Source organism: Carlito syrichta, unplaced genomic scaffold (assembly GCF_000164805.1).
Source record: "Carlito syrichta isolate Samal-C Ts95f unplaced genomic scaffold, Tarsius_syrichta-2.0.1 Scaffold316376, whole genome shotgun sequence".
Taxonomy (NCBI): Eukaryota; Metazoa; Chordata; class Mammalia; order Primates; family Tarsiidae; genus Carlito; species Carlito syrichta.
Genome location: NW_007260472.1, coordinates 500,251 through 516,682, shown reverse-complemented (window position 1 = coordinate 516,682; position 16,432 = coordinate 500,251). Strand labels below are relative to the sequence as shown.

Genomic DNA, 16,432 nt, shown 5'->3' with positions numbered 1-16,432 from the left:
GAGTGGCTACTGCACTCCAGTCTGGGTGACAGAGTGAGAGTCCAACTCAAAAAAAAAAGAAAGAAAAAAAGCAATTCCCACTTTTTTTTTGCCATGTCATACCCCCTGAAATGCCAAACTCTGAACTTTTACTTCTTCACAGCATCTCACCGCTTGGCCTTGACATCTGCTCTCCTCACAGAAAGTTTCCCTAATGGTCACCAGTGGCTATCTTCTCACACTCCTGGACTGATTGAGCGGCAGGTGTTTGTCTCACTTCAGCATCTGTGGCTCCAGTTCTTTGGTGACAGGAAGTCCTAGAGGGGACCCAGGCTGTTTATGGACCGATCAGGACCTGGGAGTCACAGGGCATGAATGAGCTTTTCCCATATCAAGCCAGAATGCACTCACACATGCTCTCCTGACAAGGGCATCAGCCACGGAGCCCAAAGTGTTGGATCCTTTTACTGTCAGAGCATGCTGTCTACACTGCTGCTGTCATCTCTTCTACAACAGAAGAAAAGTGGACAGTGATCCCACAACCTCCTGTCACAGATGATACCAGGAGGGCGAGAAAAGGCAGAATGAGTCCATGTTTTGCTTTGGGTCCTTCTCCTGCCCAATCCCTGTGTGCCACCCCCATCTCCTGCCCTGCCTAGATCATTGCAGGACTCTTCAAATATCTTTTTTTTAAAAAAATTACAAACCCTTAAAACCTAAAAAATGTGGACCATTAGAAAATGCTAATTATCCAAACCATAGAAAAACTAGGTGGAAAATTGTCCCCTTTTCTGCAATTGTTGTTTCTTGGGCTGACCTCATGTTGCAGCAAGACTCAGACATGAGGTCATTGCTTCGGGGCTCACATACACTGCTTCATCCACTCTCTCCCACTGGCTCCCAGACGCCGCGGTGAGGTGACCTGAGAGCCCGGAGGCACTGGTGGAAACTTCCAAAGGCATTTTTTGATTTTAACTTTTCCAGTCAGTGTGTATTGCCCCCACCCCACAAGGATCACTATTGCAGATCCAGACAGTGGCTTGTGAATATGGAGAGTCAAAGGCCCACTGTTACAGCGGAGAGCAGACAGGGAGCTAATCCACCCAGAGCCAATAAGATCAGGAGAAGTGGGTCCCAGGGGTGTTGTCCATGGATCTCAGCTTTTGATGGGGACTTGAAATCATCAAAAATCTTTCGAAAGCTGAACTGCTGCAAGACCCCCAGCAGGCTTGGCCACTCGCAGTAGGTGCAGTGTTCCAAGGTTGCCCTGTTTGCCTTTGCACAGGGCTGATTGTTAGAAGATCCCTCAGAAAGGGAGCCCATATCTGCCTTCCTGTGGCTTCAACCCCCCGATCCTAGCATCATCTTTTCAGGTCACAGGACAGCCCTTCAATACTTGGGGGTAGCACTGATGGACACCTGATCTGAGTTTCTAATGAAGCATTAAGGCTGAAAGAATTCCATTCCTTCGCTCTGTGTATATTTCATATCGAATGAAATTCATATCAGATTGATGGGCACTTGATGCTAGGGAACTGTGTACTCGATAAATCCCTTGGACAACTGCCTGCTTCCTTTCCTAAGCTCACTGTGTCCAAAGCTCTTTCACTCTCCTGTTGTACTAGGAGCTTCCAATAGACCCTAACACATGTATAGCATTGATTACTCTCCCCATTTAGCCAGGAAGTGTGCAAGTAGCTGCCCTGTAAGGTGGGGTTAGAGGGCGTCAGAGTTCCCCAAGGATAAGAGGATGCTAGTATGTAAAATTTCAAAACCTTAAGCCAAAAAGCCATGAACCCAGAGTTTCCTGGGTTCATGTTTAAAGTTCCTAGGAACTTTAAATTGTTGCTTAGGAAAACACCAATGAGAGCACCCACCTCTACGTAATTGCAGGTTAAAGTCGTTTTGGAAAGGGGTTCTCATGGGAAGAATATAACCAGCTTCTAGAAGATCCTCCCACCCCCTTCCCCCAGCCAGGTCACAGCTCCCTGTTTCTCTCCATTCCTCATTTTACTTCCTTGACACTCAGGACTGGATCTGTCCCTTGCATGTGGGTCTTCCCACGTGATCTTGGCAACGTTACAGGCCCAACCGTGCTACTTCCATGGCATCCGCCCAACACATGTGGGCCATACCAACTTCCTTTCCCTGGGCTGGCTCCACGGGGAGCGAGCAACCTTGCAGAGCTTCCTCCCAGCCCTGGGCGCTTAGGCTGCACTTACTTTCCCTGAGGTAACTGAGGTGTGACAACAGCACTTCCGTGTTGTAGAGGGTGGTGGCTCGGAGGAAGTCCTCCTTGTTCATTTTACACAGTTCCTTGCCATCCATGTTCTGGAAAAAGGACGTGTCGATCTCCATCAAGCCATACTCCTTTATGGCCCACTCCAGCCACTGCCTCACGTGCTCCTGTGTCCACAGCGTGGGGTCTGCAGAGGAGAAAACGCTGTTAGCAAGGGCTGCGTGTGGGTGGGAGGCTCAGTAGGCAGCACCGGCAGCCTCCCTCTCTCCCCCACCCCCATCTCTTCCTCTTTCCCTTCTCTCTCCCTCTCTCTGTGGCTAAGCCAGCTCCCTTCCAGATGGTCCCCACAGAACACCCATCTGGCTCCATGACATCTGGAGCTGCCTGAGCCACTTAGCACTCTGGGGAGGTTTGTAGCTGCCTCACTATGTATCCTGACAAAGCACTACATTTAAAGTTTTGAGGGGGCAATCGAAAACTTTGCCTGGGAAATGGTGGCATCAAAATGAAAATAAACACAATTCCACAAGCCCAGAATATTAATTATTTCATAAAAGAACACGGGTTCCTCAGATGGTTATGGGAAAGAAATATATATATATATATATATATATATATATATATATATATATATATATATATAGGCATTTACTGCAATTCCATCTGTGCAGTTGGAAAACCCGGTGGTGTTAGTCTTTAACATAAACCCAATCTGGGTTTTCTCTTTATGAGGGCAGCTTTGTTGGAATTTCTACCAGATCATCCCCAAAACATTTTTCAGATACTTAAATACTGAAAGCTGAGAAATGGTGTTAGAGAGAGAAAACCTTTTAGCCCTTGAGTGAATGTAAATAATGTCAAGTCTGAGGCCATCTCCAGTTTAGGACTCTTGAGAGACTCTTTCTCAGCCAGGAGTATGTGTGTGTGTTAGGGAGGGTGTACTTTGCGCACAAGTGATAAATTCCAGCAAGTTCCACAGGAGGGAGAACCCTTATTATCTTATCACTTATCACAGCCTGGATTGGCAATTGGGAACCAACTGTTAGTGGGTTCAATAAACAATATGCTTGCTAAGCCGGCTTGGTGGCTCAGCCTGTAATCCCAGCACTTTGGGAGGCTGAGATGAGTGGATTGCCTGAGCCCGCGGGTTCGAGAACACCTGGGCAACTTGGTGAGACCTCATCTCTACAATAAATCAAAAAATTAGCCAGGCATAGTGGTATGCACCTGTAATTCCTGCTACTTAAAAGGCTGAGACGCAAGGATCACCTGAGCCCAGTAGGTCGAGGCTATAGTAGCTGTGAGCATGCCACTGCACTCGAGCCTAGGTGACAGAGTGAGACTCCAACTCAAAAAACAAAACAAAACAAACAAATAAAAAACCAATATGCTCATCATAGAAGAAAATGACATGGTGCTTGCCTTCAAGAAACACCTATCCCGTGAAACACTTAGGTAGGAAAACACGTGGGTTTTATGGTCTGTAGTTCAAGAACTCATAGATGGAAGGGAATAGCGTAAATGTGGAGTCATGGAAGGCTTCCTGGAGAAGGAGAGACTTGGCATTTTATTGCATGCTGCTTATGGCCACCATGGCCTCTACCAGCTGGGCTCAGGTGATCCTTCCACCTCAGCTTTCCAAGTAGCTTGAACCACAAGAGTGTGGCACCATGCCCAGCTAATTAAAAAAAAAATTTATTGTAGAGATGAGGTCTCACTACGTTGCCCAGGCTGGTCTCGAACCCGTGGGCTAAGGCAATCCTCTTGCCTCCACCTCCCAAACTGCTGGGATTACAGGTGTGAGCCACCGCACCTGGCAGTCCCCAGCTTTTTATGGAGCTATTTTATTTATCATAATTATTTGGCAGGGATATCTGTGCTACCCTTCAGCCAACTCACCCTCTCATAGAGTGTCTATGAAGGCTCTTGACAAAATGGAAACAGGATTGAATGATCAGGAGTGGGCCTGGGGAAAGAAGCAAGGCTCTGCTGTCTCTCCCACACCTTGCAGCTGGGTAGCCAGAGGCAAACTCCTCGGTGCTTTGACTGTGAGCTTCTAGACGCTGCCTGCCCTTGTTTGGCATGGGCTCTCCACCTCCCCTTGGCTCTTACCTGTGAGAATTGGGTGGCAAGGGCTGAGTCTGCTCTGCAAAGTGCCCAGTCCCAGCCCATGCATGCATGGGAGTGATTGCTGTATTTGTTGCTGGTGGTGGAGGAGCCGACAAGAGAGGAGGGGTTAGAGTAAGAGACCTTGGGGTCATGGGTCACAGGGTGCTGCTGAATGTCATGTGGACAGCCAGTGCTGGTAACCAGATGGTTCAGATAGTGGTTGCTTACTATGTGCCAGCTGCTCTACATACCTTATTTTTACTTTCAAGGAAATCATGCAATATCCCCATTTTATTGATGGAAAGTGGAGTCTTGAAAGGGTAAATCACTTGCCCAAAGTCCCATCACTGGTAAGCATCTGAACCAGGGTTCCCCTTGAAGCCTTCATAGGACTTCACTTAGCTTAAGAGGTAGGTCCCCACAAAAGCCACCTCTCTTCTCACCTCACCTGTGAGTTACTCTGCTAGAATTCTACAAAGAAGAGCTCCTCTAAGGCATCATTGTACAAGTATGTAGTCATCTCTCTCTCAGTTACATTTCTTGCTTTGTTTTACTCTCTTATTCTCCAAAGCCATTAAACATGGATCACTGGCAAATGGAAATAATTTTGCACTTTTTCATAATTCTAAAGAAACATTTTCTGAGGGGAGTTGGATTATGTGGCATATTATTTCATCCTTCACTTCTCCTAATTCCTCACTTTTAGTATCCAAGGACTCAAATTCAATTTTCTACCATACATTTTATTTATTTTATGATGTCTTCCCTTGCTCTAGGCTCACGACAATATTATTTCTCTCCATCTATAGCACAATGAATTGTAAATCTTCCACTCTGGATCGTGCTAAACTCTTCCAAATGTATTTCCTGGATGATTTAGTCCTAGTTTCTTTCCATCTGAACATGGAACTGGTGATTAACTAGGGCCGGCATTTATGCTTGCCCTAAAATCCCATCATAAATTCGATCGGTTATGCCACTGATACTTTACTGCTTTGATTTGTGGAGTTGCCAAAATGAGACTTTCCCTCATGTCCAGAAGGCTGACCCAGAGGAAGCCAAAACATCTGAGGATCTAAAAAGATCTAGCCAGAGGTAAAATAATAAAGGAAATCCATAGCTTGTGACTTCATCACACAAAGTGCTTTGAAAATGGGTATGAGTTTATGCTATTTTCATTATCACTGCCATAGTTAACTCGGCCCGCGGAAGCCTGACGTTTCGCTATTACTCTTGAAAGCATTTCAACACCGATTGAGGGTTGGTCAAGCAGTCTGGGCACTTCTGCTGTCTTTCCATAGTCCTTTCCAAGAATGAGGACCAGCATGAGGTGGTACCAACAGCCGGTTCAGAGGCAATTGCTGGTCCCCTAATACTTCAGTCCCTCAAGATTTCCCTCCCATGTTGGAGCTCTTTGGCTGAGGCAGGAGAGTGTGACACCATTTGAACAAAGGTCTACTGAGGCTCAGCTTTGTCTTGAAAAGAACAAAGAGGTTCCCCATTGTATCAGTTTTTATATGGTTTCATTGCATGCCAGTTTTTTTTTTTTTGAGTTGGAGTCTCACTCTGTCACCCAGACTGGAGTGCAGTGGCCTCTCCTGACCACTGCAGCCTCAACCCACTGGACTCCAGCGATCCTTCCACCTCAGACTTCCGAGTATCCGGAATTACAGGCACTTGCTACCATGCCCGGCTGATTTTTTGATTTATTGTAGAGATGAGGTCTCGCCAAGTTGCCCAGGCGGGTCTTGAACCCTTGGGCTCAGACAATCCACTCACCTCAGCCTCCCAAAGCGCGGGATTACAGGCATGCCCGTTTTAATTTACTTTCATGGTCTGCTTCCTCTAGGTGAGGAGGGAGAAGATGTACAGTAAGTCCCCTACATACAAACAAGTTCTGTTCTGAGACTGCATTCCTAAGTCCAATTTATTCGTTAAGTCCAACAAAGTTAACCTAGGTACTCAGCTAACACAGTCAGTTACATCAGCTGCTTTTATGTTTGCTTCTGGACATCCTGTGCTTGAAATAAAGGCACTTAAGTACTGTGCTCTATATAGTACTATTTAGTAAAGTATACAAAAGCACAACCACTTGTATAGGATGCACGCATGCGACAATGTACACTAGACATGTGAACTAACTTAAGTGATTGGACATGCAACTGTACATTTGCATCTTTGAAAGTTCACAACTTGAAGGTTCGAGAGTAGGGGATTTACTGCTCCTGGGCTAAATATTAGTGGCTGATCTCCTGAGGGAAGAGGGAGATCAATTAGTGATATCACCAGTGTCATGGAGATAAAGTAATTGACATGGTGCCTGGCACCTAGAAATCTCTCAATCAGTAGAAGGTATTTTTTCTCTTCCTTTGTTAGTTCACATGTGAACTGCTTTATGAGTGGTTTTAAAGTCATTTAGGGTCCAGAGAGGTTCCCATAAGCTCCATCCTTCTCTCCTGCCTCTTGCTCATACACTCTTGAATTTGACCCAGAACACATGTGACTATAGTCCCAGCAGATAGTGAGCCACAGCTTCCCATGGGAATCAAGCACAGAAGGCCGAGGCAGGAGAGGCCCATCACAAAGTCACGCCTTCAGATCAACAAATAAATTTCTTTGGACTACCTCAAAGAGATGTCTGATCTTTTGCCTTCAGACACAACTGCGTTTACACTTTTACAAATAGAAGGGGCTGTGCTTCTTTGGTAATGCTATTTTGGTAAGACCAGTTTTCATCCCTGCCCTGTGATTCACTTTGATTTAGACATTCTCGCTCCTTCTACCTGGCACCAGTTCTACATGTGGCAGCTTTTAAACTCCCTTTCTGTCCAGCTTTTAAACTCCCTTTCGCTCCTTGCTGGTGCTTGCTGAGGCAGAGTGTCCAGCCAATGGACTGGAGGATTGAACAATGATTTTATTTTCTGTAACCAACAGCACCAAAACCTAGGAAAAAGAGGCTATTTTTGCCTAATGACATAACTCGTTGCACACATGTTAAGGCGCTCCATTTGTTAAATATAGTTATTTCTATTTTAAAACTGAAAGAGCTGGCTGTAATTTTGGAAAGGTGGAACCCGGCAGATGCCAGGAAGTACATGCCTGAAGGGAAGGACAGACCTCTACTGCCAACCTCCTCCTCAAAGGCAAGAATGCCCACATCTGGGAGCTCATGAGACTCCTTTTGGGTTGAGGAGGCCTTGCCTCTGCTCTCCCTGCAGGCCCTGTCCTTGGGTACCAGGCCACTGATGTAGAGTCTGTGAGGATGTCTGTTTGAGGGCGGGGTTTCCAGAATCCACAACATGGTCCTGGTGACACTTGGGACACTGGCTTGAAAGGCTGCTAGGGAGTAAGTAAGATATGTGGCTTTCCCAATTTGCCTTTCCATAGAGAACTGGAGACAGCTAAAGGTTGAGATGGCCCCAGCGGTGGCCTACCCTTCAACTACTGGCCCCCAGAAAGTGGGGAAGTGAATGCTGGCCAGGCAGCCTGGTTCCCAAAGTACCTGCGGGGACGATGACTCTCCTCTCGTTGGTGGTCATGTTGGGAGGAGGGGGGCCGTTCTTCTCATCCATGTAGCTGTTGTAGTTCATGGGGTTGGACTCGCCTCCACCAACGAGCTTGCTGCATTTGCTAACACTGCAGTCCACCGGAGACTCCCTAGAGCGAGAGGAGACAAAAGTCCAAAGGAAGTCATCACTTGAAGGGCAGCTCACCCCAGGCTCAGAATCATGGGCCCACTGCTCTGAGGATGACTGAAGAATCGTCGCCCAGCCCCACTTGGTGTCATGATGATGACAACGATGACAATGATGCCCTATTTCTATCCTCCACACTGCCACCAGCATTTTCTTCAAATCCCAGCCCAATCCTATAATTATGGTACGCAAAAACTTTTGGCAGCTCCGTAGTGCCCTCAGACCAAAGTCTGAGCTGCTCCGTTGGGCGCTGCAGCCCTCCCAGTCTGATGGCAGCTTACATTTTTAGCCTTATTGCCAGGCAACCTGGTCCTCGTCCCAGACACGCCTTCCCTACAGTCGCCCAGCACTTTGTGTCCACCTTGGTTACAGGACTTGTCACACCATGTGATCGTTAGCTTGGTCTGTGCTGCGTTGTGCGTTTCTTGAGTTGTGCTTGGTCTGTAGCTCCCCTTGCTGCGTTGTGCGTTTCTTGAGTTGGTGTCGTCACCTTTTTTGTTTAACTTCCAGTACCCTACATCGTGCCTTACATAGGAGGTGAGCCATAAATGTTTTTTCAATGAGTTGTTTCTACTGCACGTACATAATTTTAATGCATTTCTCATATACTCTTATATTTGAATTTCCCAAGAATTCCCCCAAGATAGGCACAGCAAGGTTGACGATCTCCTAACGCTAAGAAAACCGGGAGGTGAGATGGGCTTTCTGACTTGGGGTCACACAGCTAGTAGCAAGACTCAGGTCTTGCTAGCAAAGCACACATGCAAAAGAGCTGGCAGTTGCAGGAAGCAGGGATAGAATTCAGGAACTTCAACCTGAGATGGAGGTTGCGGCCCTCATGGCATTTTGCAACCCTGGTTGCCAAGCTCAGAGGGGAAGCATTAAGGACATGCATGAGGGAGAAAGCAGATCACACAACTTAGCCTTGAACTACACAGCCCAATTAGCACCTGGTATTTTGCAGTATCAGTGATTGAGTAGTCGTCTGGAGAGCTGGGCTGACACCCCACCTGTGGCCGCCTGGTGCCCTGGAGCAGACTGGCAAAAAACACTCTACATGCCTCCCAGCCCAGCGTCACACACCTCCGGTGTGCCCAGGGGAGGTGTCATCCTGCCCCGTTCGGCTCTCGCTCAGCTACTCCAGCAGCAGCAGGACCAAAGGAGACGACAGGAAGCCTGAGGAGAGCCTGCAGTCGCGGTTATACCGAGCAGGAAGCATCGGTTCTGGCAGCCTGGGAGACAGCCAATTCTCTCAAGAGCTCCAAACCAGGCCTTCAGACCCAGGAGTTCAGATAAGGTTCAGATTACAGCCTTCCAATTCTGGGCCGCATAACCTCTCCGGACGTTCCAAAGGCCTGGCCACTGCTCTTGGTCCCCTGCTGTGGGCAGGAACAGACCACCAGGAGACCTTAAGGAGCAGGGCCATACCAGATAAGGACCCACCCATCTCCACAAGCAGGAAGAGTAGTCACTAGCCAAGGAGAAGGGAGAACATCCCAGGGATTCCTGAGACTCAGGCAGGGTGGGGGAGCCCAGAGCACATTCAATAAAGAAAATTAAATGAATTTGTTTCTTAATCTGAAAGGAAAAAAATATTGAAGATCACTTATCATAGCTGGGAGATAAATGCTCCACTGAGATATTAGAAGTCAGACGGTAATTTTTTCCTGATGTCTTACAGAGGGGAACATGGGCTGAAAATGAAAATAAGATGTATAACTTACACATGTTAGAATTTAAGGTTTTACTATTCGCCTACTGTTTTTCCAGGCAGAGAACCAAGAACCAGCCGTCAGAGTCCCAGATTGTTGAAGGTTTAATGTCCCCATGGCAGTTGAAGGGGAGGCAGTAGCACATCAGGGCTTTTCACCAGTGTTCGGCCCTTTGGCTTCTGCTGCTGAAGGACTTGGCCTGAGATGAAGCAGTCCCAGTCAGGCCCCGGTGCCTGTGTCTGAGCTGAGCCCTGGCCCGGGTGCACCAGGTCCTTACACCCACCCTGCGGCTAACTGCATGCATGCACATACACATGCAGACACATGCACACGCGCACACAAACACACATGCACACATGCATACACTCCACCCACACACACATACACATTCCACTACACACACCCCACACCACCGCAGTCTGGCAGCCTTTCCCAGCATCCTCATCAGTTGTGAAATAGCCTGAGTTCCGCAGAAGTCTAAAGGATTAAGTTGGCCGGCAACCAAGAGAGCAAGGTTTCCATTGGCCGGGCGGCCTCTGTGGGAGACGTGAGGTTGACACAGCACACTCTTCCCCTGAAGGATGCTCAGAGTAGTGTCAGTGGGCTGGGGATGGCCGCTCCATGGGTTTCTCCCGCTTTGGACATCAGGGAGATGGTTTTTGAAAAATTATTTTCCACATCGGCTGGCTCTCTGGGAATTTCTGAGCTAAAGACTGACCTCTTGCCATGCAAAGAAGTCAGCACCTCAGGTATCACTGAAATTAAGTGACCCTTTTGGTGTATGGCCATGGGTAGGCACAGAGGGCAGGACAAGTCCTTGGTGCCACGAACAGAGAGAAAAGTAAATTTGGAAAGAGGAAGCATTTTGTAAAACCTTCCTGATGAATGACCTAGTAAGCAGAGAAGCCACGAGCACCCCAGCGAGGGGGTGCCTGTATCAGAGTGGTGTGGGGGAGGTGACACACAGGGCTCTCTTGCTGAGGTGGCCACTAGCGCTGCCCAATGGGCGGGGCCTCCTTGCTCACTGACCCAAAGAAGTTCTCCTGGCTCTGCTTCCTCCAGCCCAGTGGCTGGGCTCCCTGCCTTCTCCCTCCCTCCTCCAGCCCAGTGCCTGTACTTGCTTTCCAGCTGGGCTGGTGATCTGTCTGACTGCCCACCTGCCAGGGCGCTTCTTCTCTGGAACAAGGCCCTATCCTTAGTCCCAGGCCTCTGCACTAAGACCTGCATGGGGACATCCCAGGGAGAAGCCCGGGCACCCGCCCTGCACCCTACACTAGTCTGGCTGGTCCCCTCTCACTGCTCAGGGAGAGAAAGAAGGAAAACCGTACCTCACCAGCTCGCCTGCCAGACCTCCCTCCATTCTTGCAGTTCTCGGGCACTGTGCCTGTGCTAGACAGTGCGAAGCCATGGGGCTACACAGCTACTGCTGAGGGTGGGTACAGGTGAAGCCCGGCATAAAGGCTGCTCTTTAATGAGGCAGCTGGCGCCTGTGAAGAGGGCTCGATGGAAACAAGAGGGAGGGAGGGATGGGGATGGGGCTTGCCATTCAGCCTGCCTATGCTGCTGCTAATTTGTATTGAGACCTGCACTTACAGCTAGCATGGAGCTGGGGCCCACAGGCAGCTGATGGCACTGGGACAGGTGACAAGAGGGCCTGGGGCTGCCACAATAGAGCAGGGAGGAGGCAGAGGCCCTGACAGTGTAATAACTCAGCACATCTCCATCTCGGGGCCACAGAGGCTACCGCAAAGCTGCCGAGGGTACTGCAGCCTCTGTGCTTCCCTCTCACCACCGGACATAAGCTCTTCATCCTTGGTTTCTGTTTTTGTGTGTTCCATGAATATTGCTAGTGATTTCAAAGAGCTCCCTGCAATCTGTTAGGTGATTTAAAACAAGGTATGAAATAATGGGTGTTTGGATAAAAGGAGATTTCAAAGACCTCCCCCGAATATGACCCCTTTAGCCCATACACACTTCTTCTCTGCCTTTCCATTCAACTCAGAGCAACTGAGTTGCTCGGGTGTATCATCAGGCCCACAGATCTGCAGCCAGGCTTACTGTCAAGGGACACCTGATGTTTACACAGCTAAAATGAGGTCTCTGTTGCTAACCCAGCCACACAGTTGCATTAGGACTTATCACATGTGTCTTCTGCATGGCATGTACATCGTACAGAAATTAAGTAATCTGTCTTGTCTTTAGGATTTCTGTAGGATCCGTGCATAGATGTGACTTTTTTGTTTTTGAAAAGGAGATGCAATAATATAAAAGTAAATTTTAAGAAAAGAGAAACATTGCTGGGCACAGTGGTTCAAGCCTGTAATCCCAGCACTTTGAGAGGTAGAGGCGAGAGGATTGCCCGAGCTCAGGGGTTCGAGACCAGCCTAAGCAACATGGCGAGACCTCATCTCTACAATAAATCAAAAAATTAGCTGGGCGTGGTGGCACATGCCTGTGGTTCCAGCTACTTGGAAGGCGGAGGTGGAAGGATAGCCTGAGCCCAGGAAGTCGAGGCTGTGGTGGCCATGAGTGTGCCACTGCACTCCAGCCTGGGTGACAGAGTGACACTCTGACTCAAACAAATCAAAAATAAAGTAAAATAAAAACATCACCTATCATACAGCCATCACCCTAACCACTAGCTGTTTTCATCTCCATGCACAGTAGATGTTGAGTGCTTTTCCAGAATTCCTGAGTATGCCTTCCCCCCAGGTTATGTGTGGCATGCCTCATATTGCAAGCTTTGGAACATGGGAGTTTAGGAAGGGACTTTGCAGTTAGAGATACACCAGTTCCAGAGAGAGGAAGCCATACCTTCTGGGTGTGGAATGTAGGGCCCTGGGTACCTAGTGCATCCAGACCCTGTGTGCTAGTCCAGGGAGTGTCAGGCCAGGTCTAGCACTGAATCCAGGTCCTGAACACCAGGCTACAAGGCAAGTCTTGCATTTCCCCTCCATAAATTGGTATTCTTTCCTTCACGGGATGTTTTCCCCAATCCCTGTGGTTGAGACAGGATGCAGCTGAGCGTTATTTGCAGACCACAGCTTGGATCAAGTTGCTGAAGTTTACATCCAACACAGAACCTATGGGCCATGCTGTTTCAAGGCAACGCAGCCTGACAGAGTCAACCACAACAGGAAGACAGAAAGAACGGGAACACAAGTCTCCCACAACATCGGCAACCAACACTTTCTCTGAGTTCCTCAGACCTCAGACTCTATGCTTGATCCTTTGCCCTTAGGCCAGATGACTTTCTGCTGGGATATAAAGCAAGAGGCCATTGTAGCGCCAGGTCTACAGAACACCTCCTTCCACCAGAGACACAAACATCGATGGGGGCTCCAGTGAATATAAAGAAGTAACCCAGAACCCATGTTATCAAAGAATGTGAAAGAAATGCTGTGTGAATCACAGGGTAGTCCCAAACATTCTGGCCCAGCATTGTCGACTAGTAGTAGAATGTGATTCCCATAAATAATTTCAAATTTTCTAGTAGCTATATTTTTAAAATAAAACACCACACACAATAGCAAAATCATGGAACCAATCTAAGTGCCCACCAACAACTGACAGGGTAGAGAAAATGTGGTACATAAACACCATGGAATACTACACAGCCATAAAAAAAGAACAAAATCATGTCCTTTGCAGCAACACGAATGGAGGTAGAGATCATCATCTTAAGTAAACTGACTCAGAAACAGAAAACCAAACACCACATGTTTTCACTCATGTGGGAGCTAAATAGTCACAGAGATGTAGACACTGGGGGCACCAATAAGGAGGGGAAGTGGAGAGAGGGTTTAGGGTTTAGGGTTCACTGAGTGTACTCAGTGTTCACCACCTGGGGGGTGGGCTATCTGAGACCCAATCCCCACTGCTATATAATATGTCCATGTAACAAATTTGCACGTGTACCCCTGAATCTAAAATAAAAATGGAAAAAGAAAAAAAAAGTTAAAAATGAAGAGCATTTATAATTTAAAATAAGTGAAAAGAATTTTAATATTATATTAAAATATAATACATTAAAATATATTACTATATTAACTCAATACAGCCAAAAGATTATAATTGTAACATAATCAATAATCAGTGCTATAATTTACAATGTTTCCATACTAAGTCTTCTAAATTCAGTGTGTATTTTACAGTTAGAGCACATCTCAATTTTGGACTAATCACATCTCGTGTACTCAGTAGCAACCTGTGGCTAGTGGCTACTGCATAGGGCAGCACAGGTCTAGCTCATGAAACAGGACATCTTGAATCATATTCCCTGCCTTGGTTTTCTCATCTGAAGTAGGGACCACTACAACAACCTCATCTATCTTTTGTGTTATGGTGGATCAGCCCTCTGTAAATGATCATATCATAATCAAGTGCCATCATCAGTAATACTCAGAGAATATAAGAAGCCCAGGTGCCAGTCTGGCATCTGTTTCATCCTGTTATTTCTTTTTGCATAATTCAGTAATAGGCTCTGACATGGTTCTACCTTAAGCAAAGACATTTTTTTCTAAAAATCCTGGCTTCCTGCTGGCCACCCATCCAGCTTACATGTGGGCACTTAGAGAATTTTTACAAGGTGCTGGCGATGGCTGTGCCTAGCCTGCTTGGCTCTGAGAGTCTACTGGATTGTCTTTGTTTCCTCAGGGTGGTTGAGAAGACATGAGTCTTTTTGGACGTACTTCATCACCTGCTGATGGAATGGGTCAAGGTGGGAGAATCAAAAGCAAAGGCTGCTTCTTTGTGCAACCAAAGTCAGGTAAGTGTCCTGACTGTTCATGGTGGGACTCACACAGCCCTTTTCCTGCTGGCATCTGGTGGCATCTGGTATGGCCAGTACAGGTGGCAGAGGGGTTCTGAAATTCAATTTACTTGGTATCCTGGAGCACTTGAGGCTTCCCTGGCAGCAGGGGAGTGAGCAGGTAACAGCCTTGCTGGCACAATATAGGCTCCTGTTGGAGGGATTAAGTCAGCAGACCTGCTTCTCTGTCCTGGTTATTCACAATTACCTGCTTGGCCTTAAACAAGCAACTTCCCTTTTAAGTCTGCTTGAGCAACTATCATGTGCTACACCCTGCCCACACATCAGTGAGGGAGGTGATAAAAACTAGGAAGAACAACCCTAGCAGAGCAAAGAGTGACTAGGTGCTGGTTTAGATCAGATGATCGGGGAGGTCTCTGAAAAGGTGACATTCAGGCAGAGACCTGAAAATTGTGAGGGAGAGACAAGTCTAGATGGAGTAGGAATGTTCCAGAAGGAAGGATCCCAGGGGAAGAGACTCTGAGCAGGAAGGTGCTCGAGGGCTCAGAAGCAGCAGTTAGAGTCTTGCATGGCTGGTGAGGAAGGAAGAAGTCAGAGGGACAGGGGAGACACACTAAGGACTTTGCATTTTGTCATAAGCCATTCAAGGGTTTTAAGCAAAGGGGTTAAACATTTTGAAAGAATGACCCTGGCTGTCTGGAGAACAGAAGTCTAGGAGAGGTGACGCTGGCTGGGAATGGGGAGGGGCAGCGGGTGTGGGCTGGAGTGGGCTGAGGCTACAGCAGACCAAATGAGGGAAGCTGGGTTCTCAACAAGCATCAGGAGCTTTTTGTGGTTCGGCCAGTTTGGGAGGCATTGCTGAATAGGCCTCCTCACCGGATGGACGTTGGCAGAAATAAGACAATGGTACAAAAGCATGGCATGAAGGAGGGGGCTGTGGGGAGGTGCCTGACAGATGGCACATGGGGCCTGGAGCCAGAAGGCCTAGGTTCAGGTGCAGCTTTGTCTTCTCTAAATCCCAACACAAGGCACTCACCCCTCAAAGCCCAACTTGCCTTCATATGTAACATGGAATTACATTATCTACTGCATAGGACAGTGGTGGACAGCAAATGAGTATACGAAAAAATCTTCAACAAACTATGCCTACAACTTATAGTCATTATTATCTCTGGAGAGAAACTCATTTTAGGGGCTGCTCCTGGCTCCAAACCTCTGAGCCTTCCTGAAATTCTAGAGTCTGGGAAGATGGCCGAGATCCCAGTCCTTGGTTTTGGTTAGTGGGATTGAAATGTGGTAGGGCTGGGAGTTCCCATAGGCAGGTCTGAGACCACGGGCTGCCCTAGAGGAGATCTCCCTCCAACCACGCTCTCACTCCCTTCTCTCTCCTTTCTCTAGACTGGTTTCCTCGGTGACCTCATCCATTTTCACAGTTCAGACTCCTTAGAGATGATGCCCAAACCTCAATTCCAGCCCTGAAATATTATCTAAGCTCTGGTTCCTAAAGCCTAGTAGAACATTTTTATCTGGATATTCTACTGATTTGCTCACAATGAATCTCAAAGAGAACACTGACATCGCTTCCTAAAGCATTTCCTCTCCCTCCTTCCTGTGGCTGCTAACAGCACTGTCCCTCAAAACATCCAGGCTTCAGGAAACTTTGATTCTTTCCTCTCAATATTTATTCACCCAAGTCCTGTTAATCATCTCTTTGATATCTCCTTTTTGTATCTATCTTTTTCTTTTTCCACAAACATTCACCATTATCTTGGCCCAGAAGATTGTTATTGTTTATCTGGGATATTTCACTAACTTCTTTTTTTTTTTTTTTTTTTTTTTAGTTGGAGTCTCACTCTGTCACCCAGACTGGAGTGCGGGGCATGCTCCCGGCCACCACAGCCTCGACCGGCTGGGCTCTGGCAATCCT

General features: G+C 47.5%; 1 protein-coding gene across 2 annotated transcripts in view; it reads right to left on the bottom strand.

Moving 5' to 3' along the window:
* Positions 1–16,432, bottom strand: part of FLI1 (Fli-1 proto-oncogene, ETS transcription factor) — a 121,404-nt gene that overhangs the window by 37,305 nt on the left and 67,667 nt on the right. Inside the window, exons 1-3 of one of the 2 annotated variants that reach the window (XM_008074220.2) lie at positions 11,063–11,094; positions 7,830–7,984; positions 2,202–2,405 (exon numbers count right to left, since the gene is read on the bottom strand). In XM_008074220.2, the coding sequence (XP_008072411.1) occupies positions 2,202–2,405; positions 7,830–7,984; positions 11,063–11,094 (391 nt within the window). Of the gene's footprint in view, positions 1–2,201; positions 2,406–7,829; positions 7,985–11,062; positions 11,095–16,432 lie in introns of those variants that run through there. The other variant, XM_008074219.2, reaches the window with a different exon arrangement.